Consider the following 26,153-nt stretch of genomic DNA (forward strand, 5'->3'; position numbering starts at 1 on the left):
TTGATAGAATTCAAATACTTGAATACTTGAAGCCACTTGAAGCCACCTGGGCCTGCACTTTTCTTTGTAGTTAGTGTTTTGATGCCCAGTTCAGTCTTTTTTGTAGGTCTGATGATACTGTTTCTTTGAGTCAGTTTTGATAGTTTGTGGCTTTTTAGGAGTGTGTCCATTTCATGAGAGTTGTCTAATATATTGGCCTACAATTGCTTATAGTTTTTTTCTTCAAGTAAACCCTTTATTTTATTATTTTTATAGTGTATTTATTTTGAGAGAGAGGGGGAGGGGTAGAGCGAGGGAGACTGAGCATCCCAAGCAGGCTCCATGCTGTCAGCTCCTAGCCTGACATGGGGCTCAATCCCGTGAACTGTGAGATGATGACCTGAGTTGAAATCAAGGGTCAGACATTCACCACCCAGGTTCCACTCAAGTAAACCCTTTGGAAATTACATTAGTGATAGCACAGAGCCTGCTTGAGATTCTGCTCTCTTTGTGACTCCCCTGTTCACTCTCTCCCAAAATAAATAAATAGTAAAAGTCTTTTCGAAACTTCTGCATCCTCTTTATTGGGATATGTTTATATTTCTCCACAGTATTGAAGGGTAACTTTTTCTAAGTATGAAGAAAGGGTTGACTTTTTCTTTTGGCATTAAACCATTCAGTGTAACATCATCTGTGTATACGGCTGCTGAGAGGTCTTCTGTCAGTCTGCCTTTTTTCAGGAGGGGAGTTTTCTTCTTTGCCTGCTTTTAAGAGCTTGTCTTTCTCTCTTTTTTTTCCCCTTCCCCTCCCCCATGAGTTTCTGTTAAGTTTCTCAGGATCTGCATAAGAGTGAAAATATATGGTATCTGTCTTTCTCTGTATGGCTTATTTCACTTAGTATCACACTCTCCAATTTGACAATAAATTTCATATATTAAAAAAAAAAAAGAGCCCGTCTTTCTCATGACTTGACATTTTAGTGCATTGTGATTAGGTGTGGCGTTCTTTGTGTGTATTTATCTATCTTTATCTATGTATGTTGTGCTTCTATTTGTGGATTTATATCTTCTATTCTAGAAAATTTGCAGCCATTTTCTTGTCACATATTTTCTGTTCTCCATTATCCTATTCTCTTTTTCTGGGACTCTTTAGAGACAGGTCAAACCTCATTCTGTATCTTCCACATGTCATAACTGCCTTCCTATTTTTCATCTCTTTGTACTCCATCCTAGGTATTTCTTCAGTTTTGCCTTCCCACTCATGGATTCTTTCTTCACCTGTGTCTAATCTGCTAGTTTATTCTATGAGTTTTCTGTTTCAATAGTTATATTTTTAATTTCTTAAAGTTCTGTTTGGTCCATTTATACATCTGCTTGGTAATTTTGGTAGTTCCTTATTGCTTGTCCATTTTTAAGTCTCCATCTTTTAGTTCTTCAAACGATTTATGAATAGTTATTCTGTATCTGATATCAGATACATAATAAAACCTTAGAGGTAAAATTTCTGTATTTTGGCTGCTTCATCCATGCTTTGTTGTCTGCTTGGGTTTTTAATGGTCCATGATTGGGGGTTCGTGTGTTTGATCTTAATCTGTGGGAATCCTGGACCTAAACAGAGAATGCTTTCCTTCAGAGAAGATACAGATTCTTGGCTTGAGGGAGAAATCTCAGTCTGGACCCTGTACTCTGCGGCTTATTCCTAGAAACACTGCTTCCATTGACATCTGCCTCCAGGGTGGCTCAGCCTTCCTATTTGCTCCTTGCTCAAAACTGTAGTTTTGGCTCTTCTGGGGATGAGTGGTGAGAAGAGGGGATTGAGCAGGGATTTCCCTGACCTTCCGCAAGCCCAGCGGTGCACTGACAGGTATGTTAACAAGGACTTAGTTGTTTTGTAAGAGGGCCCTTGGAAGTCCTCCATATCCCCTGAAAGTGTCAGTTGCTTTAGGATGGCCAAATCATTGTCATTTACTTGGTTTTAATTTGTTACTGTTAAAAATAATGTTGACATTCCTGCTTTTGACAATCTGTAAGACAGATTATTGGGAGTAAAACTGCTAGACTGCTTTTTGATGGATCCTGTCAATATTGTCTTGCCAAAAAGATTTTGCCAGTTTATGTTCTTCCCTGCAACAATCGAGGGCCCTTTTCCTCCATGCACCACCCCCCCCCCCCCAAACACTATATGTTACCAGTATTGAGAATTTTATTTTTAAAGTTTATTTATTTTGAGAGAGAGAGAGCAAATGAGTGAGCACAAGTGGGGGAGGGGCAGAGAGAGAGGGAGAGAGGGAGAGAGAGAGAGAGAATGAGAATCTGAAGCAGGCTCTGGACTGTCAGCACAGAGCCCAGTGCAGGGCTCAAACTCCATGAACCGTGAGATCATGACCTGAGCCAAAATCAAGAGTCAGATGCTTAACTGACTGAGCCACCCAGGCGCCCCTAGAATTTTATTTTTTAATTTTATAAGATTTTATTCTCAACCATTTGTATTGTGAAATATAGCACACACAGAAAAGTACAGAGAAAAAACATAGAGTCTAATGATTTATCACAAAGCAAACTCGTGGGATTGCCAGTTAGGTCTGGCTGTCAACCCCTGGCAACCAAGCAGAATCCCTGTTGGTGTCCTGTCAGTTATTCCTCTTTCTCTTCTCCTCAGAATTAACTATTATATTGACTGGTACCTCTCTAGTTTAGTTTGTTTCACTTTTGAACTTTATATATGGAGTCCCATCTTTTTTGAAAAACCCTTTATACCATTTATAAGATTCACTCATGTTATTGCATGCATTTCCATAACTGAATTGCTTTATAGCAGTGCCCGGAATAGGTGCACCAGTGTATCTGTTCTGTTGATGGACATTTGGCTCGTTCTCTGTTTTTGGCTGTTGCGAATAAAGCCACTGTAAACGTCCTCATTCAGATCCCTCAGGGTACATGTCACACATTTCCTTGGATATATTCCCAGGAGTGGAATTTCTGGGCCAGAGAGATGAGCATATCAGCTGGAGGGGATTGTGCAAAACAGGTGGTTCATTTACAGTCTCTACAACTGGCCAGAGTAGTTCCCGTCGCACCTTATCCTCTCTACCACTTGGCTGTGTGTCTTTCTAACACTAGCCATTCTGGTGACTGTAGTGGTGGCTTGTTGTGGTAATGAGATTAGGCATTTTGTAATACGTTTATTGGCCGTCTGTGGGGTTTTCTTTTTGTGAAGCCTCTTGCCCAGTTTTTGTAACATTGTCCGTCTTTTTCTTACTGACTTGAGTTCTTTGTGTATTATGGATAGAAGCCCTTGTGAGATAGATGTGCTACTGATACCTTCTTTCATTCCATATCTTGCTACTTTACTCCCTTAATGGAGGACTTTAAAGAAAAGAAGTTCATAATTTTAAGGTAGTTTAATTTTTGTCTTTTTCCTTTTTAAGAAGTTTTTATCTTTCCTCTACTTTAGGGCCCTACCGGTATTTTAAAAATTGTATTGTTTTGCCTATCACATTTGGTGGGTATGGCGTGAGGTAGGATTTGATTTTATTTTCACATGGAAGGGTCCCAGAACCACAGGGATTATCCTGATCACTAGAGAGTCAGAACCAGCCCTCAAGAATGTCTTTTCCTTCAATAAATGCCTGGCTCTTCTCGACCTCTGCTTGTGTACATGAATCTTAGAATCCACTCATTCAGTTCTACAAGGAAAAGCAACAACAAAAATGTTGGGATTTTGATTGGTTTGGCATTAAAATGATAATTGACGTCTATATAAAACAGTCTTCCAACATGGGCATGTTCTGTTTTTTTTAGGTGTTACTTAAAATCGAATAAAAACATTTTAGGATTTTTTTTTTAGAGAGGTCTTATATTTTATTAGATTTATTCCCAGATATTTGATGGTTTTATTATTTCTTTATTAAAAAATTTTTAAATGTTTGTTTATTGTTGAGAGAAACAGAGCATGAGTGGGGGAGGGGCAGAGAGTGAGGGAGTCACAGAGTCTGAAGCAGGCTCCAGGCTCCGAGCCGTCAGAGCCCGATGTGGGGCTCAAACTCACGGACTGCAAGATGACGACCTGAGCCAAAGTCGGACGCTTAACCGACTGAGCCACCCAGGTGCCTCAATTCCCAGTTATTTGATGGTTTTAGATATAAATGGTATAAGATATTTCATTTTAAGTTGTTTATTGTGGATAGATAGGGATGCAGTTGGTTTTTGTATTTGACCTCTCATCTGTCAACCTTGGTAAAGTCACTGATTCTGTTTATTTACAGCTTTTGGATTTTCGTTTATTATGTAATCATATTGTCTATGAATTTGATTTTTTTTGCTTCCCAATCCTTATACCTTTTACTTATTTCGTTTTGCTTAATTGAATATAGTTAATTTGTGACCGTGGGAATTCTAAAGAGAAACCATTTTACCACTAAGTAAGTTGTTTGTTGTAGGTTGTTGGGGGGCTTTGTTTTATTTATTTTTTAAATAAAATAACTTAGCAAATTAAGGAAGTTCCATTTTATTCCTAATTTGTTTTTATTATCAGGAGGGGCACCTGGGTGTCTCAGTCAGTTAAGTGTCTGACTTCAGTTCAGGTCATGATCTCACGGTTGGTGGCTTCAAGCCCTGCAATGGGCTCTGTGCTGTCCGCACAGAGCCTGCTTTGGATTCTGTCTCCTTCCCTCTCTACCCCTCTACCACTCAGGCTCTTTCACTCTCTCTCAAAAATAATAAGCATTAAAAAAAAAAAAGTTTTTAATCAGGAGTGGATGTTGACTTTATCATTGTTTTTTCTGTTTCTATTGAGATGATCATAGGACTTTTCTATTGTCTGTTAATGTGGTTAACTGTATAATTTATGGTGATTTATTATTTTTATATGATATTTGGTTTGCCAGTATTTTATTTAGGGTTTTTTAGTGAATTTTGCAATGTCTTTGTTAAGCCTTGGTATCAAGGGTATGCCTGCTTCAAAAAACATTTGAAGACTGCTCATTTTCTGGTTCTCTGGAAGAGGTGAACTAAGACTTGCATTATTTTTTCCTTAAATATTTTGTAGAACCACAGATGAAACCATCTGGGCCCACAATTATCTTTGCAGACAAACTTTAAATTATGATCTTGATTTCATATTATCTTCTTCTTTGGTCAGGTTTGGTAACTTGTATTTTTCTAGAAATTTGTTTCATCTAAAATTTTCAAATTTTGGGGCACCTGGGTGGCTCAATCGCTTAAGCATCTGACTCTTGGTTTTGGCTCAGGTCATGATCTGACGGTTTGTGAGTTTGGGCCCTGCCTGCATCCAGCTTCACGTTGACAGTGTAGAGTCTGCTTGGGATTCTCTCTCTCCCTCTCTCTGCCCCTCCTGTGCTTGTGTGCACATACACTCTCTCTCTCAAAATAAAGAAGGTTTTTAAAAAAAATTTTTAAATTTCAGGTTTTTAAAATAATATTCTTTTATCTTTTAAAGAATGCTCTTTTATTCCTGATGTGTGGTGTCTGTTTTCTATCTCAGTCCATCCCATGAAGAGTGTCATTTTTGTTTTGTACAAATTAACTTATCCGTTAGTGTCCTGTATGATTGTTTCTTATTTCAATAATTTCTGCTTTAACTTCCTTTCTTCTTTCTTTGGATAATTTGTTCTTTTTATAACTTCTGATATGAATGCTTACCTAATTAAGTTTTAGATTTTTTTTTCTAAAATATGTATTCAACACTGTATATTTTCTTGTAAACATGGCTTTAGCTACATTCCACAAGCTGTATTTTCAATACCATTCAACTAAAATATATGCTTATTACTATTAAGATTTCTCCTTTCACCCATGGAAGTATTTAGAAGGGAATTAATTACCAAACACACAGATTCTCATTATCTTTTTTGTATTGATTACTAGCAATATTGCATTATGGTCAGAGAACATAGTCTATATGGTCCTTTGAAACTTGTTGAGATTGGCTTTCGATCCTTTTCAGTGTATTGTGACTTGCTTTATAGATTAATTTATTTGAAAAATGGTTCTGTGCATATGTGAAAAAAGTGTCTTTTCAAATTGCCGGGTTCAGTGTTTTATATCTTCCTATTAGGTCAGATTTATTGCGTCATTCAGATCTTTCATAACCTTACTTTACTATCTGCTTCTTCCATAAGAAGGATGTTTTGAAATTTTACATAATAACTGGATTTTTCTGTTATTTATGTCTTTGTATTTAATGTATAGTCTGGTTTTTTATCCTTACGTTTGGTGGACTTACACTTGGATTTAAAACTGTTAATTTTTACCACCTGTCTTAGGTTTCTTTTTCTTTCCTCTCTTACAATCTTTTGGGTTATATTTTTTTTTGTCATTCCATTTCCTCACTCTGTTAAAAGTTACAGAGTCTTTTGCTTTTTGTCTTAACCTTTGCAGCAAGCAATTGACTTAGGAAAGACTAGCGTCTAGTACCTTCAACTCTCTTTCTGGACAGCACAAAATTCTTAGAGTACATTTTCCTCTCTTCCTGACTTACATCTTACTGCTATGTATTCTGCTGTTTTAAACTCCAGGAGACATTATTACCGTTTTATACAGTTGGCGTCCTTTTACCCACAGGTGTCTCTCTTATTCTCCATTCTGCCCTGCATCCCAGAGCTTGTGTTGGGGGTGATTTTATTGTTGTCTGAAGAACACCATGTAACGTTTCCTTTACATTGGTCTGCTGGTGATTCATTCTTAGTGTTTGTTTGGTGATGTGCGTATCTGATTTTGTTCTTTTGGGAGTCATTCTTGAGTCTGTGGCTTGATGTCTTTCCCCAGTTTTGGAAAATATTTGGCCTCAATGTCTACAAATTTGATTTGTACCCATTTCTTTGTTATTTTCCAGTTGTTCTACTTTTTCATGCTTCATGCTGGATATTTTTGGGGACATCTTCTAGTTTAGCAAGTCTCTTGAGTTTTTTCTCATCTGTTAAAATTATCTGTTGAACTTTTAATATTGATTTTTGTATTTTTTCAGTTCTAGAATTTACATATGGCTTACTTTTGTAGTCTCCAGCTCTCAAATTCTTGATTTTGTCTTTTATTTTTTGAGCAGAGTAGCACGTCTATCTGATTCCTGCAGTAGCCGGGAGTCCGTGTGCATCTCTGCTGGCCTGCGGTTTTTTGCAGGTTTTCACTCACGTTATCGTGAGTTGTGCCTAGATATTTTAACTTGTGTGTCGGTAACTGTATTTGACAATCATTTAGAAATAATGCAAGGCCTAAGATGGTGGTTTCTTCCAGGAAGGATCTTGGGTTTGCTTCTGCTGGGAGCCAGGGAAGCCCTAGCAAGTTGGGGTCGCCTGGCCCTAGTTTTGGTGACAGAGGTCTTTGAAGCAGGGCTGCAGGTCCCGGAGGGCTGCCAACCCGTGGCTTCCTTGGCCTGAAGGTGTGGCATTGGGTGCTCACAGAAGACGGGGTTTGTCATGGTCCCTGTCCTCAGAGCCCTGCGGGTTGATGAAAGTACCTCTTGGCCGGCCCTCCGAATGGCCACCCTGTGTCAGGGCGAAAAGGACCCAGATGTGTCTTGTGCTGGTGCAGCTACTCTCCCCGATTCCATTCACGCTGCCTTTCAGCAGATGCTGTCAGTGTTTTTTCCAGCTTCCTCTGGCTGACCTCAGTGGTCGGGCTGGCCCTGTATTCCACAGTCTGGCGTTGTTCGAAGTGAGAGTCTGGCCCTTCCATTTTGTGGCTGAGTATATGTGTTTTGTGCATCTGATGTATAAAGAACGTTTACTATAATTTGCATTTCCTTGATTAGTAGTGAGGTTGGGCATCTTTTCATGTATTTATTGACTATTTTCTTTCTTTTCTCTGTTTATTGGATCCACATCTTTGGGAAGTTTCCTTTTCTGTATCAATCTAGCACTTTATACTTTGGTGTTGATCATCCGTGACCATGGCTGGTCTCTTTCACATTGGTGTTAGGACGGTGTCCTATGGACACCTTTCATCTTTGGGTATTCAAATCTACCAATCTTTTGTGGCTTGTCTTATGATGAGGACACAGATATTTTATACAGTTAAAAAAATGTTTATCCCTTTAATTCTTTTGGATTGAATCTTTTGTGTATTTTGTGAGATGCCTGATTTCTTAGCCAAATGAGCTGAGTGTAGAAGAGGTTTTGCAAGCCCAGAAGGAGCTGCCAGCAGGCCTGAGGTGCGCCGCTAGGTCGCGCACAGGGAAGGTGGGAACCCGATGTTTTCCAGGGCGGTCCTCCTAGTGTGAGATGCAGAGGGAAGGGCTACAGGGGAGGCGAGCCTGTCCTCTGTCAGCGCGTGATGTTGAGGCCTGTGACAACCTGGAAGGACCACTTCCTTTTTTGTAACTAGTTTACTTTTGTAAAAGTGAGAGAAATTCACAGGGTAACATGAAACTTCAAAGAAAGTGGGAAAACGCCCAGAGTCTACACGGGCCCAGTTCAGAGCCTCCCGGTGTGTCTGACGTGCACTCGGGCTGACACAGGGGCTCATGCGTCGGGTCCCGCACGGCACGCCGTGTGGAGCTGGCAGGTCCGGTGGACGAGATTGCGGGCTGCTGGGGGCACGTGTTCAAGCCTGATGTTTAGAGCCACGATGCCATCGTGGGGGAGTTTCCTCGTCCGCAGGCTGGGACAGTGGCATGCCTGCTGTGGGTCACTCGCAGCCCAGCAGCCCTCCATCCCCAGCGTCATTCGCGGGGGACGTCTCCTCAGCGTCATCAGTGTGGTCCACGCTTGTGTTTCCGTGGCGGGTCCACGTGCCACCTGCAGAGCGGTGCCGGCAGGCAGGGCTGGCCGAGGATCCTCCCGGGCCTGGAGCTCACCTCTCCATCCCCACAGGTGCAGCAGTACCGGGTGGCCATGACCGCAAAGGACTGCTCCGTCATGATCGCGCTGTCCCCCTGTCTGCAGGATGCCAGGTGAGCCGCCTGCTGCGCGTCCTGTGTGTGCAGGGTCCTGGCTGGGCCACGTTGGCTGACACACTCCTGTCCCCTAGTTGACACCTTAGTGACTCACCACGGCTTGCTGGCTCCTGCCTGTGCTCTAAGAGCTTGGGGCACAGCTGGAAAGACACTTAGAAAAGCTTAAAAAGACGGTCTTATTAAAGATTATCATGAGTTTCTAAGGATACACTCCAAGGATTTAGAAGCAGCTTGGACCATGGTACACATTCCTTTCTCTCAAAGCCCCAAGTGCCCACTGAGGTCCCCCTAGGTCTCGTTCCTCGCCCTGACCAGCTCCTGATGTGCTGGCCTTCACGGCCCTTCCCGAGCCTGTAAGAACAGCGTGTCCCTGGACATGACTGTCCAGCACCCTCCCTTGCCTTTTTTTTTTTTGAATTCAGGATGAACCTGATAATCTTCTCTTGCTAATTAGATGGCATCTTCAGCATTGATCCTCCGATGCCAAACCCCACGTGGACACGGCGTTTGTGGAATGGCCCCACGTCCTTCTGACACGTGTTCCTGGGTCAAGATGACCTTATCGCTGGCCGCCAGCCACTCATTTTTCAGGCGCTGTTGAACTAAACATTCCCAGGGCTGCTGCTCCCTGGCAGGCACAGAACTGATAGGAAACACCGAGGGATGTCTGTAAGGCATAACTGAAAAACAACAAGGCTGTTCTGTTTAGTCGAGCACCCCTGTGACCCCTGGAGGAACTGCAGTGCCCATTCACTGGATGGAGCTGGTGGTGGTAGAGGACAGAACCATGTGGATGTCACCCACTGCCCTTCCTGACCGTGCAGGAGTGTGCAGGGTGGGCTGGCTGGCCTGGGCCCTGGCGCACTTCACCAGCTGCCTGACGGACACAGATGGGGCACGGTGCACGTCCTGGGAGCCCTGTGGCGCAGCACAGAAGCATTTCGGCTTTGGGGCTGTGCCCGGTGCTCCTGGGAGTGTGTGGTGGGCACACAGTCAGACTTTGTGCAGGAGCTGCCTCTGGCTGTGCGCCCACCAGCCCGTGCAAGGAGCGTTGCCCGTCTTCACGTGCATCACCTTGTCTGTCGGGTGCCGTGAGTGACCTGCTGGAGGCTGGAGACGTGCTGTCCCAGCCCTGCTGCCTAGAACTCAGGCCTCAGAAGCAAGACCTTGACTGCCCTTCGGGAGGGGGTAGCTGAGACCCCGGCAGCTGAGCCAGGGGGACGATTTCCCTGGAAGAGTGTTTTGGTACAGGAGTTAAGTGGGAGTCTTGCCTTGATTAGTTTCATCCGATCGGGAGTGTGTCCATCAGTCTTCCCCTCTTGGGCAGGACCTTCTGAAATTTGTGTTATGTTTGGGATGATTTCAAATCTAGAAGAGTAGTTAAGTATCAGAGAAACTAGGACTCCTGAGTAGTTTTATGGGGCTAAACTGAGCTCATAGAATACATTTATCCAGTCATTTGGAGGCAAGACAATACCAAGCACTCAGAGCTGAGTGGGATGGGCACACAGCAATCTTAGTACAAAGTTCAGAATTAGCCTCAAAGTGTTTTTTTTTGTTTTTTTTTTAAAGTTTATTTTGAGACAAAGTGTGTGCGAGCAGGGCAGGGGCAGAGAGAGAGGGAGACAGAATCTGAAGCAGGGTCCACGCTGTTAGCGCAGAGCATGACATGGGGCTCTAACCCATGAACCGTGAGTTCGTGACCTGAGACGAATGAAGGGAAGTCTGCTGTCAGCGTCTTCTCTGTCTGGTTGAGGAAAGGTCAGGTCTCCTTTCTGCTTTCCTTCAGGTTGGGAACACGTGGCTCCTTGTTAACCTTCCCTTTCCAGCATTCGGCTCCACCACCAGGGTTTGGGAACACCCATCCACGGGCATACACGGAGTGCGTGGGGACGCCCGGAGCTGGGTGCGCGCTGTGAACAGCGTGAGGATTTGGGGTTCGTGGGTCCTAAAGCTGCTCTTTCACTTCCAGCTCTGAGCAGAGGCCTGTCGTCACTTCATCGAGATCCAGGTTTGCCTTCTCTGTGTCTGTGCTGGACCTCGACCTCAAGCCCTATGAGAGCATTCCACACCAGTATAAACTGGATGGGAAGATCGTCAACTACTACTCAAAGACTGTACATGCCAAAGACGCGGCCGTGATGTCAGCCAGGTTCAAGGAAAGTGAGGACTGCACGTTAGTTCTGCACAAGGTCTAACCGCCTCCTGTGGTGTCCCTGAAACTTGAACACAGAATGTGAAGGTCAAATGGTAGAGCTACTTTTTGTTGTGTTGGGTGACTTTTGGCTGTGAATGTTTTCGCTTTTTACCCTGTTCAGGTGGGGACTGCGTCTGGGTGACCCGGAATGCACGATCACCACCCACGCCGTCCAGGACGAGATGTGCCGGACGTGTGCCCCATTGCGTGCTGTGGCCCCACACCTTCCACCCGGGGTTCGCGTCTAACCTCTGGCATGAGAGCCTCAAGACCCGAGGTTTGGATCTCCTACCACCAGACTCTAACATAGAAAACTTGAATTGTCGCGTACGTCTTAGTTTGGACTTGAAAGAAAACATGGATACTACTGGAACTTTCCCAGCTGAGTTACGTGGTCCCTTCTTCCGTGCGAGCCACCAGGTAGCACAGGCTTAGCGGGCTCCCTGCTGCAGAGTGGGGGTGGCTGGCATGGATGTGGGTACTGGGCTGTGTGGACTCGGGGTCTCTGTGGAGGGGCCGCACACACTGCTCTGCACAGAGTCAGCGGGGAGCGCAGGACTCAGGTCGGGGGATGGATACCACTCAAACGAGCGCTGGCCATTTTTAGCTAAACGATCTGATCTTAACCGTAGGGGACACCAGGCGTTCCTTCCCGCGGGCAGGTGCTGCTGTGGTGCTGGGAGCAGAGCTGCTGCCCGGGGCGGGTGTCCAGGCGGCCGTGCGCCGCGCATGCTGGGTGTTTGGGGCCCTTGCTCCTGTGAGACGAGCCCCTCCTGGCTGGCACCAAGAGGTTCTCATCAGGGTCGCCCCCTGCAGGTGTGCCCGGCTGCTATGAAAACTGTCAGGAATCTTGGCTTCAGTTTTTTATTCTCTGGTAGGTTGTACAGATTATTTATATCAGTTTTGAGGGACTAATGAAGGCTTATTGTAACATAAGATTATAATAGCGAAACCATGGGATTGTATGAAAATGCTACGTGGAAAATAAGAATATTTTGCTGATTGTAAACTTTCGTGGGGAATTTTGTGATAACTTGAGAATTACAGTTGTTTGAATCAAGCAAGCTCTTCTAGAATTTACTCAGCTTTGTCCTAACACTGACTTCCTCCACCCTCGGAGGTTGAAAAAGATACTCAAGGAACATGTGTCTCACCCTCGTGAGCATGTTGGGGGGCAAGGGTTGTGTGGAGGGAAGCATCCGTGGTGGTGGTCTGGCCTGAGGTCTCATCACGGTGTGCAGAGGACCCTGGCTCTGCGAGGAGTGGGCCGGGCAGCCTCTGGGGCCAGTCCTGGCCAAGAGGGCCGGCATCTGCCAAGGGAAAGAGACGGATGAGGCCCTGCCAGGCGTCATCCACCTCACCGTCCAGTGCGGCCCCTCCCCTGACTTGGCTTCAAGCAGGGTCTCCACCGATTGGAACATCGTCAACGGCCCCCGAGGCCAGTGCCGCCCTGAGGCGACGGGGGTGGGGGTGGGGGTCCTGTGTGGAGCCTCGTGTGAAAACACAGGATGAGATGAAAAGACATTTTGGAGGCTGACCACTTTGTACGTGTGAGTGCTGCTCTCCAGGCGGGAAGGCGAGGAGGGCGGTGCGTCACCCTGGGTGTCAGGTGGGGCCCTCGGGACGGCAGGGGTTGGGCTGACCTCCCGGACGCCTCCACCCTCAGCCTTGGTGAGAGCAGGACCAGATGCTCTCTGAATCCGAAGAGGGACACTCACTCCTGCACGGTCTCAAAGGTTAAGCTTATTTTTTCAAGTACACTGTACGTGCTGGATCTTGTATTCAAATAGCCGTGTTTATTTTTCCCCGTCCCGACAGCGTGTTTATGATGGGCGTAACTGCACAGACCATGTGTCCTAAAGGCGTGGCTTCTGTGTGGGAAACAGCAATTGTTTACGTTGAATAAAATCACACACCTGCGTGTTTGCCAGGAACTAGTGGTTTTCCCCCACGCAGAGCGACGTAATCAGGCTCTCTAGGGCGGCTTCAATGCCCAGCACGCCCAGCAGGGCCCGGAAGCCGAGGGGGGCAGTTTCCAGGACTCGGTTCTTGTCCAGCTCCAGGGCTGCGAAGAGAACAGGCTGGCTGAGCAGCTTCATCCAGACGCACCCGCCTTCCCGACCGGGGGCACCGAATGGGGCGATGATGGTCATGACTATGCACGAGGCACCGACCTGCGTGGCACAGGTGGGGACAGAACAGAGAGCCTTGGGGGAACAGTCCCCTCTCACGTGTGCTTTTCGAGTGATTACCGATGAAAACATTTTTTTAACTGATACAAAAAACTTTTTGATTCTGGCCATGTAAAGCCAGAGGACGTAAGCAGGAGACTGTTGGGCACAGTAAGTCACCAGAACACCACACGGGCCCTACCTTGCTGTGGCACTTTGGTGAGAAGATCCAGCTTCGGCAAAACCTTCCCTTCTTCATCTATTTGTATCCTCCAAACGATTACGAGCTCAAACCTGAAAGAGGTTAAGATCTGTCGCCAAGCGGTTCCCGAAACCTAGTGGGAAGCGTGAACGGCACGCGGCGCCTGCCACCCTCCCCGAGGATGTGACCCCGGACACGTCTGCCCGCGGAGACGTGTCCGACATGCTCAGCGAAGAGAAACATGTACCCCAGACCCAGCAAGGTGCTGTTGTGTACCCACGACGTGCTGGTGGTGTGGCCACGTGAGGGACCCACAGGCATCCCACAGGAACTAAAAACCCACCTGTGCAGAACACAAACGGATAAAGTACTTTGAAACGTGTCAGCAGGGATGGAAAGCTGACTCTACCCTAAGACCCGGGCATTTCACTTCCAGGTACAGAAGCCTGTGTACTCGAGTGTCTGGGGACACGAAAGGAGCGTCAGACATAGTAGAAAAGGACGGGTCACCCAAATGCGCACAACCCAAAGAAGGCAGAAAGACAGCGTTCACCTAATGGAGCAGAACCACCGAAAAGGAATGAACTGCCTGCAGCTACACGCATCACCAGAAGCCAATTTTGGAAAGGTTGAGGAGCCGCCAAGGCAAGTCTGAGAAACCTACGTAATTACATCATTTTAAGCTTGAAAACAAAAGCCCTCGAGGTGCTCCTACACAGGCCGTGAAGGCACGTGGCGTGCAGGGGGCTTCCCGCATGCACACACAGGACCCAGAGGAGTCCTCCCTTCACCCAGCACCTGTGACCTCCCGGCCTCCCCTCCTGGTCCCCTGCCCCTGGCTGCACACCCAACATGACCCCACAGACATAGTGAGAGGTCTGTTATGCAGTTCACACTTGTTTCCTCTTATTCGTAATCCTCACGTTTAACAGGAAGCAAGTGGCTGGGTACTGGGGAGGCTGGGCCTGGAGGGCGTCTGCACTTACCCGGGCTGGCGGGGGCTCTGGACCACCATGCAGCTGGAGGCGGCCCCCTCCGGGAGGCGCACAGCTTCTGAGTACTTCTCCTACAAGACAGCAAGTGGTTAGAGAAGTCAGGTGACTGAACAGGAGCGAGGAGCCCGCGTAAAAGTCTTTAAAGTTGCAGGTGCACCATGACTAATGCAGCACGTGGCCTCACGATGCTGTGGCCGAGAGACCAGGGGGCCGAAGGAGTCCACAAAAACCTGCAGCCCTGCTTTACACATGCGTCAGCGTGCAGATGGTTATGTCCTCCTCGTGCGGAACAGGAGCCCGTGACTGCTCTGGAACAGAGCACATGTGAGGAAGGACCAGGTGAGAGTGACCAGACGGGGCCATCACGTGCATGACCTGCCAAGCTGGACACCTTAACGCCAAGGACCCTGAGTTCCTCATCGTTCTAACCGGTTCCTGGCTGCCTGAGGGGACACGTGCACCAGACCCTGAACCAAGACGAGACGAGACTCCCTCCTTTCCTTTTTGTGTCTCCCACATGCTCTGACTGTATGTATCTGCTCTGCTCTCGTCTCCTGCTGGCTGAAGTTTGAGTTCTGTCCATGTGCAGTTGGGAACCCTCTTGGCCTGTCCTCCGAGACCCCCTCTGGGTCCTCAGACCTGGCCTGTGGCATCGTGGCCACCGTACTCCTGCCTTCTCTGCTCACTGGCGCCTATTCTAGATCTTTCCATTGCCACGAGACCCCCATGTGCCTACACCATCAACCCCTCAGTGTTAGGATGGTGAACAGCTTCATCCCAGTTTCACGAGTTTGCCTGCTCTGGCTATGCTGCCTCCCTAGGCCCTCTGCTCAGGGGTGGCCCCTCCAACTGTCCTGTTCTCCCGAACAGGGTAGCTTGAAAAGGCCAGCCAGCCATGCTCTGGGGTGTCCCTCACAACTCAGCAAGGTGATGCCTGCCCTACAGCTTTAGTGTCTGGCCCTAAAAGCCCATCACATGGAGGCCCCTGCCATGGTGGATGCTGCTACTCCGTCCATCGTCAAGCTCACTGTTCAGTGCTCTTGCACATCCGTGTGCCCGGAGTCACGGGCAGACGGCTCCTGCATAGCATGGAGCCCTGGGCTTTCCCAGCGAGTTTGGTGTTGGTCTCCCCCAGGACCTGTGTCTGGCCGCTCTCGGCTCCAAGCTCTGAGAGGTCAGAAGGGGAGCCCTGCCATGTCCCACACCAAGCCACCATGGCTAGCCCTGAGCCTCACGGGACACCTGGGGGCAGGGCTGGTGGTGTGGGTGGCAGAACCCAGGATTTCCGAGGACAGGACTGTGCCAAGTCGGCTCCACAGAAGGAGGTCTTGTAGGGACAAAGACGTGGTACAGCGTCTCAAGGACCAGCCCCAATACCAGCGAGCCTGTTGTCAGTGAGTGAGGCCACTGCTCCCAGACCCGTGTGGGAAAGATGCCGACAGAGCAAGAACACGTCCAAACACCAAGCTGTTCTGACCAAATGCTGGGCTGGGCCTGGTTTAAGCTTACAGACAGTTTCTATTTTCAGTGAAACTGTGTTTCTGAGAAAGTGTATACCAAAGTGTTTTAAATGGAAAGTGCTGGTTGCTTTTTAAACCTCAAGCTCTTCTGAATTAATAACAGCTGTAGGAGGGGTGCTGAGGGGCACGTGAGCACAAGGCCGGGCCTGCTCCAGCGTGGGGCCCCTGGGGTGGCTGACCTCCCAACCTGGCCAGGCCTTCTCAAAAGCAAAAAGTTGACATGCTGACATTAGGAAGAGGCCAGGTGTTCAGATTTCTGGAGAGCTTCTGCTGGTTGTGAGGGGAGTTTCCTTGTACAAGAGGGAATAACGTGGCCCGTTTATCAGCTTCTTGCACTTGCCTGGTGACCTGAGACACTCTGGGCACGAGCACATGCAGGAGAGGAGACAGGGCGGGCGGCCCGGAGCGCAGAGCCTGCATGCCTCCGCTGGTGCCCAGGGACCCGGGGGGCGGGCGGTGTCGCCGACAGGGGTGAAGACAGACAAGTCATGAAATGTGCCGAGCTCTAGATGTGAGTCGGCACATTTCAACAGTGTCTGGTGTCTGACTCGAGGTTTGTGCTTTCACGGTGTCTGGGAAGGCCGGGAACAGCTCTGCACATGTGGGGCCTGTCGGCCTTCACAAGCTCGTCCCAGGAGGGGGTTCAAAATGGTGTTTATTCAGCTGCTTGCCACATGCCTGGGGTTTGTGGTACAGAAACAGTGGCCAGGGGCGTGCTGGCAATTTGGTTCAGACCCTGTCACACCTGAGACTCGCTTTGCTGTTGAAAAGGCTGCTGGTCCAAAGGGAACAGAATTTTTAACAGAGCTTCAGAGAAAACCAGCCTCTCATTACATGTCTGTGATGCCAGCCCAGCGCGGAAGGGGAATGACCAAGGCACCCCTGCCTGCCTCCCAGTTACACGAATGGAAAACCTTGAGTTCTGAGTTTAAGTATACCTGAGGGTCCACGAATATGTTAGTTCTTCTTGACTTTAATATTTTCCAAAGATCGTCTAGCTGATTCAGTTTTTTTTTAATTGATAACAAATTCACATAACATTTACTCCTTTAAAGTGTATATAATTCAGGGGCTTTTAGTATTTTAACAAGGTTTTACAACATCACCGCTAACTTCAGAACGTCTTCATTACCCCATAAAGACACTCTGTACCGTTAGCTACCACCCCTGCATCCCCTCAGTAGTCCCTGTGCAGCGGTAAGCCAACACTGTCTCCAGATACCTCGTACAAATGGGATCACTCAAGATGTGGTCTTTTGTCACCGGCGTCTTTCAGGGAGGATGTTTCCAAGGCCCGCCCACGTGGCACTCATCACTCCTTTACACTGCAGAATAACCCGGGCCGTACGGACGAACCGATTGTATTCATCCATTCATCTGCCAATGAGCACTTGGGTGCTTTTTACTTTTTGGCTACTGGAAGTAATGCTGCTGTGAACGCTGGTGTGTGGTTTTTGTGGCACGTGTTTTTGTTTCTCTTGGCTAGGTATCTAGGAGTGGAGCTGCCCAACTGTTCTCCACAGGGGCTGCACCGTTTTTAGGGTCCTACCTGTGGTGTCTGAGGGTCCCGATTTCTCCATCTCCTTGCTGACGACACTTGTTACCACCCGCCCTCCCTTTAGAAACCATTCTCACCCTCCTGGTGGGTGTGAGGTGGTAGGTCACTGGTTTTGATTTGCGTTTCCTCATGGCCAAGGACAGTGATCATTGATCCTCGATCATTTGTATACCTTCTTTGGAGAAATGTCTGTTCAGATCCTTTGCCTATTTTTTAAACTGGGGTGTTTTTCTTATTATTGAGTTATAATAGCTCTTTATGTAGTCTAGGTACAAATCACTTATCAGATACGTGGATTTTTTCCCATTCTGTGGATTGTCTTTTTACTTCCTTAACGGTGTCAACCTGAAGTTTTTAATTCTGATAAAGTCCAATTTATTTATTTTTGTTCTTTTTTTGCTTGTGCTCTGGTGTTATAGCTAAGAAATCATTGTTTAGCCCAAGGTTACAGAGACTTACACCTACGTTTATTTCTAAGAGTTTTAGATTTTTAGTTTTTAAAATTAGGCCTTTGATCCATTTGAGTTAATGTTTGTATGTGGTGTGACGCAGGGGTCCAACTTCACTGTTTTGCCTGTGAATATCCCGCATCATTGTTGAAAAGACTGTTCCTTCTCCATTTAACTGTCTTGGATCTAGTCACATTTTAATAACATCTTGTATTTTGAAGACAGCCTGGACCGGTGAGGTTTCACTGAGGGACAAAACGCATCCCAGAGTTTTTAAGAGATGGTGCCAGGACAATTGAACGTACACAAGTAGAAAAATGAGCCCCCATGCTTATGTCTTACACAAAAGTAGACCAGAGATCTAAATGCAATAGCTAAAACTATAAAACTTATGAAAAACAGAAAATCTTTTTTTGTTGTTGTTTGAGAGAGAGTACGCAAACATAAGCAAGGGAGGAGCAGAGAGAAGGGGAGACAGAGGATCAGAAGCAGGCTCTGCACTGACGGCACAGAGCCTGAGATCACGACCTGAGCCGAAGTTGGACACTTAACCAGACTGAGCCACCCAGGCGCCCCAAATAGAAGGTATCTGTAGTCCTTGGCTAGCCAAAGATTTCTCAGATACAAAAGAAAAGGGATCTGTAAAAGAAGAATAAGTTGGGTAAATGATAAGTTGGCTTTGTCAGAATTAGAAATTATCGCTCTTAAAAAGGCCAGCCTCAGACTATATGTAAAGAACACCTACAACTCATTAATGAGAAGGCAACCTAATTTATAGAACGGTGAAAGGATTTAAAGATACTTAACCAAAAAAGAGATGTGGAAGGCGAAAGGTACCGTCACTAGTCATTAGGGAAATGCAAATTAAAGCCACGGTGAGACCACCTTGCACCTGCCAGAACAGTTAATTTAGCAAAGACTAGCCACGAGTTTTGGTGGAGATGTGCAGCAAGTAGAACATCACCCACTGCTGGTGGGGAGCGAAGTCTGGAGACGTCCTGAGGAGTTAGACACACATGTACCATGTGATCCAGCAATCCCACTCCTCTAAGTATTTACCCACGAGAAACGAAAACATGTCCAGAGAATCAGAGCCCCAGACTGGAAACAGCGAGTGATCCTTTCACAGCATAAATGAGGCCTGTTTCCCCCGTAGCAGAGGCCGAAACCACCCGCGCAGTCCGTACAACGGAACAACGCTCAGCAGCAGTGCTATCCACACACGAGCACGGACAAACCTCAGAAGCAATATGCTGAGTTAAAGAAGGCAGACACAGAAGGCCACATGAGTCTAGGAAAGGAGAGAACAGAGCAGGAGTCGCGGGGTGGGGCTGGGGAGGGGGGACGGTCTGCAGAGGCACCCATCAGAACTCAGCCAAGTCTACGGCTAGAACGGTGCCAGCTTCTTTCTGCAAGGGTCACTCCTCTACTCTCGGGACCTGGCAGCTTCGCCCCCTCAGGTGAAGGGTATTCTCTGTAAAGGCCTACTTGGTGCCACACAGTGTTCCAGAAGTGGGGGTCCAGGGGTGAGCCCCATGGAGAGATGCGTGTGGTCGCAGGGGACTGGCAGGTGGTCAGGGGGCCTCCTAAAGCCGGTGACACTTGGGTTCACACCTGAATGATGGGAAGATGGGGGGTAGCACAGGGCCCGCCCACACAGGATCGAGCTGGCTTGTCCAGGCCCCAAAAAGCAGCAGCGGTAACGTGGAGAAGGGTGCAGGTGTAGCTGGGAGGTGGGCAGGGCCAGGAGACAGAGTCAGGGTGGCTGGGGCAGTGGGCCCTGTACCAGATTCTGGTGGGTGAAGAAGAGTACAAGGTGGGGGGAAGTGAGACAAAGGCACAGGCAGGCCCTCCCAGGGGCCTCGGTGCCAGGAGAAGCAGGGTATGGGCAGGAGAGGGCAGTGAGGGGGTGTGTGGACTTAAAACCTGGAGGCTGGCCCTCGGCACAGATCCACGCCTTCATCAGGTCACACGCTTGGCAACATCTCTCCCCAGCCCCGATCCTCTAGCTCCGCTCCCGGAGCTCATCCTGTCCTGGAGAACAGCCCCCCACCTGGTCTCTGTGTGGCCTCTTGCATTCTGCAAAAGTCTCCTTCAGGGCGAGAGCTCCCCCCTGCGTGTGAGGCCCCGGACTCCCCCAGTCCACGGACTGTTTCCCTTCCGTGGGGAAGCATTTTTGTCCTCTGACACAGCACGCAAACTCAAGGAGCTGGGAGGAGAGCCCACCCACTGCCACTCTAGGTGGGGGCGTGGGTGGGGGCTCTGTGACAGCTGATCTCCTGGGTCCTGGGAGGGACTTGTGCGGCTCAGAGGGCCACTGGCGGGAACCACACCGGGTATCTGTGGCACAGCTCGCACGCACACATTCGGAGGCAAGTGTCCCAATTGTTCTGAACGTCAGAAGGCTCAGAAACGCCTACGACATCTGCACGTGGAACAGTCGGCTCTCATGTGAAAGGGACCCTGACGAATACCAGGTCCTCCGGGCCTGACGTGGGTGCAGGTGCCGTACACGTTTTGTCTGTGATCACAGATGTCACACGGGCTTGGTTCTGGGGGCTCCGGGACCCTCTGTCACCCCCGCAAGCTCAGCCACAACCATGACACCTGCTGTCCCTCGTGTTTCTACAGTGACACTTGGCATTTCTCCACGTGGGGCCGCTCTCCCACGTTACCAACTAGCAGATGCGTGTCAGGTGTCCTGGCTCCCACTGCGTGCGGGCAGTTTGTAGAGCGTGGGCCTCTTGGGCTGTGGACCAGCCCTGGGCAGGGCTGGTGCCTCCTCATGATGCCACGTAGGGAGCAGGGTGGACACTCTGTTGTCTTCCCAGGAGACACCAGGCCCCTGTCCAGCTCCTTGTGGGACGTCTGCTCACCAGCCTGGGCCCCGGGGCTGCCGAGGGGCTGAGTCAGCCACATGAGGACTGCCAACGACCATCTCCATATCCTTCCACGTTCATTAGTGGCTTTCCACCAGAGGAACAAGTTCTCCCTCCTCCCTTATTCGTTCTGTCTCCGCAGGAAGTCTCAATGGGAACGAGCATTTCCCTACGCTTTGGAGCCTCCAGTGTGAAGACCTCAGGATGGCAGGCTGCAGTGGTGTGCACAGACACGGCCCCTTGAAGCCTCTTGCACAAACACACCAGAAACAAACTAGCGAGGGATCTCCTCGATGCTCCCCCAGGGTCCTCCCTTTCCCCTCCTCGCGGTGATCACACTGGCCTCTTCACGACCTCAGTGCCTTTCCCGCATCAGCACATCTCACAGCAGTGCCTGCTGCCCCTACTCTGAGGGCACAAGGTGCCTCGCTGGAGAGGGAAGGCACGGGCAGGAATCGCATTATTTTTCAGTAATCTAACAGTGCATCATTCATTCACTCGCTGAGGGTTTTCCGGGCCACGTGCTGGCCAGGGGCTCTGTCCTCTGGGTCGGACGGCGATCTTGGAGGAGAGAGGGCTGCTCTAGGACAGCTGTGGAGGAGAGACCCGTCCCCGTCTGGAGTAACAGGACCCACTGTGGACTGGAGGTGTCATTAGGAGACTTTCTGCCCAGCTCAGCCACCAGAAGAGGCGGCAGACTCTCCCTGCAAGCGCTCATGACACCATCGGCTGACCCCTGATGAAGCCCCCAGGCTACAAGGCTGGATAAAAAGGAGCCCCACTTTACTGCCCTGATTGCAGAGGGGAAGGAAAGACCACTTCCAAGTCTGACGACACCGACTTTACTCCAAGCAGGTTTTCTAGACTGTTGTTTATGTTGCTGGAGTGAAAACCATGAGGGGAGATGAACTGTTGCTGGATCCTCTCTTGTAAACAGCACTGCCCAGCTCTCCTGGGTGTGGCTCTGGACACGAGACAAAACGGCCACCCAGCTCCATGCACGTCCACACCCAGGATGTGGGGGGGTGAAATTCAGGGAGCGCAGCAGCTCACTGGGGTGGGGAGCAGAGACCAGACCCATGGGTGGGTGAACGCAGGCTCCTGGGGCCCCACACCAAAAACCACCCAAGAAAATAACTGGGAAATGCTGAGTGTATCACTGTCTGGAGCTGGAGGGCAGAAAAAATGTGTCCTAAATGCTGCTTTAGTCAAAAACCCAGAAACCCTGTATTCCCAGCCTGCAGAGGCTCCCAAACCTGAGAAAGCCAGACCATCATGGCAGCACTGACCGTGGACGCACAGTTAAGTGGCAGGGCCTAGGTGTGCCTGCGGGTGTTTTCTGGCCCCGAGTCCCCACTGCCCCCGCCTGCTCCCCAGCCCTTGTCTTGATATGTGAGCCCCGGGAAGCACCAGGGATCTCAGGGACCCACCATGTTGGAAACACATCCCGAAAGATTTTAAAGACGGAAGTCTCGAGGTGCACGTGGAGGGTCCTGAGCTGCCCGGGAGCGGGAGCAGCGGGCCCGGTGGCGCAGACTGCAGCTGCTGCAGATTCCACAGCCTGAGTCTGCACAGCGGTCGAAATGGTTTTCACATTTGGAAATGGTCAGAAAAATATCAAAAGCTTGTGCCATGTGAAAACTATATGAAATTGAAACCTCAGTGCATACAACGTCTGGCCGGAATGCAGTCGCCCTGACCCGGGGCCCCCAGAGAAGCAAAAACCAGAAGGACGGAACCACACACGTTTTCAGTGGTGGTTTTCTTGGGAAGCGACCCTGGGAGACCAGTAGAACAGACAATATAAAAAGCACCCAAGTCCTACCTGGATGGCCCGTGACTGTTTCTGAGGGGCCCTTGGGGGCCTTTTCCACCCCACAGGACACACCCCCACCTGCCTTCCATCTCACCTGGGGCATGTCCTCCTGAGCCCCAAGCCCGAATGTGCTTTGTTCTCTTCCTTTTGACTCTGTTCTCCATGACATGTTCCCCAAACATGTCCTTGTCCCAAGGCCTCCCTCACAACTCGTGAATGTCATTTCTGTGCTGCTGTGTAAGTTACTGAATGGGTCTCAGACCCTGAAGGAAGAAATTTCCAACTGAGAAATTTCCAATTCCCATAACCATGTTTCTTTCTACTTTCTCATAGTTTTTGCAACATTTTTTCATATTTCATTTTAATTGTATTAAGCTAAAAAACTCTTCAAGAAACTCCTCAGTTACCTACTTTATAATTACACATTTAAATTTTACTTCACGCTTGTATAATCTTAGGTCCTGGGCAGTGGCTTCTGTCCTGGGAGACACCAAGTTCTGAGTCGGCCTGTGACACAGGGGCCCCGTCCTGACTTCATCCCAACAGAACCTGTTCACTCGCTCATGGGTGAGACCAACAATGTGGCTCCCCCGTGACACATCATGTCCCCTCCACACAACCACTCCCCTCTCCACTGCCCACGAGCGCTTCTCCCCAGATGGTTCCACCCCTGCTGGAGGGATTCCAAGATCAGCTTCGAGGGGCTGAGGACAGACCATCCACCTTCACCCCTGCTCCACAGCAAGCAGCACTTTCAGGAACAAGCAGAGGCTGGAGGCGAGGTGACAGCATGAAATGTGGCCGCAAACACCTTGTCTAAAAAACGGAATTGAAGGGAGGAGTAGAGGGATGTGGGAGACCCAATTCTCCTGTGCCCCCCACCCCCCGCCCCAGGTGAGGACGGAAAGTCATCGTAAACACAGCCAACAAACACGCACCCATCGTCTGCCTGCAGGAAGCGTGACCCGGTTATGAGACAGCGTCCGTGCGGCGGGAGTGGGGCTGCATCTTGAGCTCAAACCATATTCCCTGAGATGCATTTCTGTTCCCTCCTCAGCTAATAATTACAGAGGTGAGTCAAACTGTCTTCTTATAAGATTGTCAGAAATGGTCATTAAGAAGCTGAACACATGACACAAAAACAGACACTCAAATCAATGGACCAGAATAGAGAACCCAGAAATGGACCCACAAACGTATGGCCAACTAATCTTTGACAAAGCAGGAAAGACTATCCAATGGAATAAAGACAGTCTCTTCAGCAAGTGGTGCTGGGAAAACTGGACAGCGACATGCAGAAGAATGGACCACTTTCCTAGACCATACACAAAAATAAACTCAAAATTGATAAAAGACCTCAGTGTAAGACAGGAAGCCATCAAAATCCTCGAACCTCTTTGATCTTGGCTGCAGCAACTTCTTACTCAACACATGTCCAGAGGCAAGGGAAACAAAAGCAAAATGAACTATTGGGACCTCATCAAAATAAAAAGCTTCTGCACAGCGAAGGAAGCAATCAGCAAAACTAAAAGGCAACCAACAGAATGGGAGAAGATATTTGCAAACGACATATCAGATAAAGGGTTAGTATCCAAAATCTATAAAGAACTTATCAAACTCAACACTCAAAAAACAATACTCCAGTGAACAATAATCCAGTGAAGAAATGGCAAAAGACATGAATAAACACTTCTCCAAGGAACATACAGATGGCCAACCGACACATGAAAAAATGCTCAACATCACTCATCATCAGGGAAATACAAATCAAGACCACAATGAGATCCCACCTCATACCTGTCAGAATGGCTAACATTAACAACTTAGGCAATAACAGATGTTGGCGAGGATGCGGAAAAAGAGGATCTCTTTTGCATTGTTGGTGGGAATGCAAACTGGTGCAGCCACTCTGGAAAACAGTATGGAGGTTCCTCAAAAAACTAAAAAATAGAACTACCCTACGACCCAGGAATTGCACTACTAGGCATTTATCCACGGGATACAGGTGTGCTGTATCGAAGGGACACATGCACCCCCATGTTTATAGCAGCACTATCGACAATAGCCAAAGTATGGCAAGAGTCCAAATGTCCATCGAGGGATGAATGGATAAAGAAAATGTGGTATATATATACATACAATGCAGTATTACTTGGCAATCAAAAAGAATGAAATCTTGCCATTTGCAACTATGTGGATGGAACTGGAGGGTATTATGCTAAGTGAAATTAGTCAGAGAAAGACAAATAACATATAACTTCACTCATATGAGGACCTTAAGACATAGAACAGATGAACATAAGGGAAGGGAAGCAAAAATAATATAAAAATAGGGAGGGAGACAAAAAATGAGACTCTTAAATACGGAGAAGAAACAGAGGGTTACTGGAGGGGTTAAGGGAGGGGGGATGGGCTAAATGCGTAAGGGGCATTAAGGAATCTACTCCTGAAATGACTGTTGCACTATATGCTAATTTGGATATAAATTAAAAAAATTAAAATAAACATTTACAAATTTAAAAAAAGAAGCTGAATACACACCTATAAATAGAATAATGCTAGAAATTCTTCAGAGGTAATTTTGCAACTTCCTCTTCATGTATGTATTAATATGTAATTATGTGAGCAAAGTCATGAAATACAAGCAGATAATGAGGTGATCTTCCAGTCACCGACAATTTTATCATTACTAAGGTTTAAACTCAATGTTTCATAAATGTCCAAGTAATACTGTCCAAAACACTGAAACTGGTTTTAATTTAAAGTTATTATGGTCTCATTTAAACTATCACAGACTTCGAGTGTTTAAGGTCTTAAGTTTACCTTAAGATAAACACCTCGCATGGGGCGCCTGGGTGGCTCAGTCGGTTAAGCATCCGACTTCGGCTCAGGTCATGATCTCCTGGTCCGTGAGTTCGAGCCCCGCGTCGGGCTCTGTGCTGACCACTCAGAGCCTGGAGCCTGTTTCGGATTCTGCGTCTCCCTCTCTCTCTGACCCTCCCCCATTCATGCTGTGTCTCTCTCTGTCTCAAAAATTAATAAACGTTAAAAATAAAATTAAAAAAAAAAGATAAACACCTCGCAGACCCTCCCCTCTGCAGGCCCCACCCCCTCCCTCTACATGTGTGAGCTCACGCCTCCCTCACGCCGGCGATCCGCCATCACGGTAGAACACGCACGGAAAGTAAAAGGAAATGGGCAGTGGTCTAAAGATCACACTCGCTCAAACCAACAAACTATATAATGGAGTCAAACTGTGGTAGGGTCCCTTCCCCAAGGAAAGAAAAAAAACCCTCAAGGCAACCTGACTACATGCGTAGGTGACAACAACCCTCACGACCTTGTAATGTGAGACCACTTAATCAGACTGCATGTTTGCGTGTTACCATATATGGGAGACAAAGAAGTAAAAAATACATAAAAAACTATGCCACATGGCGTTCGGGGCTCAGTTCTTTGGGTTCGAACCCAACTGAG

The 26,153-nt window shown here is 48.1% G+C and overlaps 2 protein-coding genes across 6 annotated transcripts in view; one reads left to right on the forward strand and one right to left on the reverse strand.

The window, feature by feature from the left end:
• The window catches only part of LOC106982579 (inositol-pentakisphosphate 2-kinase), a 128,243-nt gene extending 116,097 nt beyond the window's left edge, over positions 1 to 12,146 (forward strand). For both annotated transcript variants that reach the window (XM_027041267.2, XM_027041272.2), the window contains 2 exons: positions 8,807 to 8,886; positions 10,862 to 12,146. In XM_027041267.2, coding sequence (XP_026897068.1) covers positions 8,807 to 8,886; positions 10,862 to 11,087 — 306 coding nt within the window. In that variant the 3' untranslated portion in view covers positions 11,088 to 12,146. The remainder of the gene's footprint in view (positions 1 to 8,806; positions 8,887 to 10,861) is intronic.
• CENPP (centromere protein P) overlaps positions 10,972 to 26,153 on the reverse strand; it is a 227,909-nt gene continuing 212,727 nt past the window's right edge. For 3 of the 4 annotated variants that reach the window (XM_053205437.1, XM_053205435.1, XM_053205436.1), the window contains 4 exons: positions 14,446 to 14,525; positions 13,460 to 13,551; positions 13,003 to 13,151; positions 10,972 to 11,111 (listed from right to left, as the gene is read on the reverse strand). In XM_053205437.1, the coding sequence (XP_053061412.1) occupies positions 13,021 to 13,151; positions 13,460 to 13,551; positions 14,446 to 14,525 (303 nt within the window). In that variant the 3' untranslated portion in view covers positions 10,972 to 11,111; positions 13,003 to 13,020. Of the gene's footprint in view, positions 11,112 to 13,002; positions 13,152 to 13,459; positions 13,552 to 13,802; positions 13,922 to 14,012; positions 14,120 to 14,445; positions 14,526 to 26,153 lie in introns of those variants that run through there. The other variant, XR_008291363.1, reaches the window with a different exon arrangement.

This window comes from Acinonyx jubatus, chromosome D4 (genome assembly GCF_027475565.1).
Source record: "Acinonyx jubatus isolate Ajub_Pintada_27869175 chromosome D4, VMU_Ajub_asm_v1.0, whole genome shotgun sequence".
Classification (NCBI taxonomy): Eukaryota; Metazoa; Chordata; class Mammalia; order Carnivora; family Felidae; genus Acinonyx; species Acinonyx jubatus.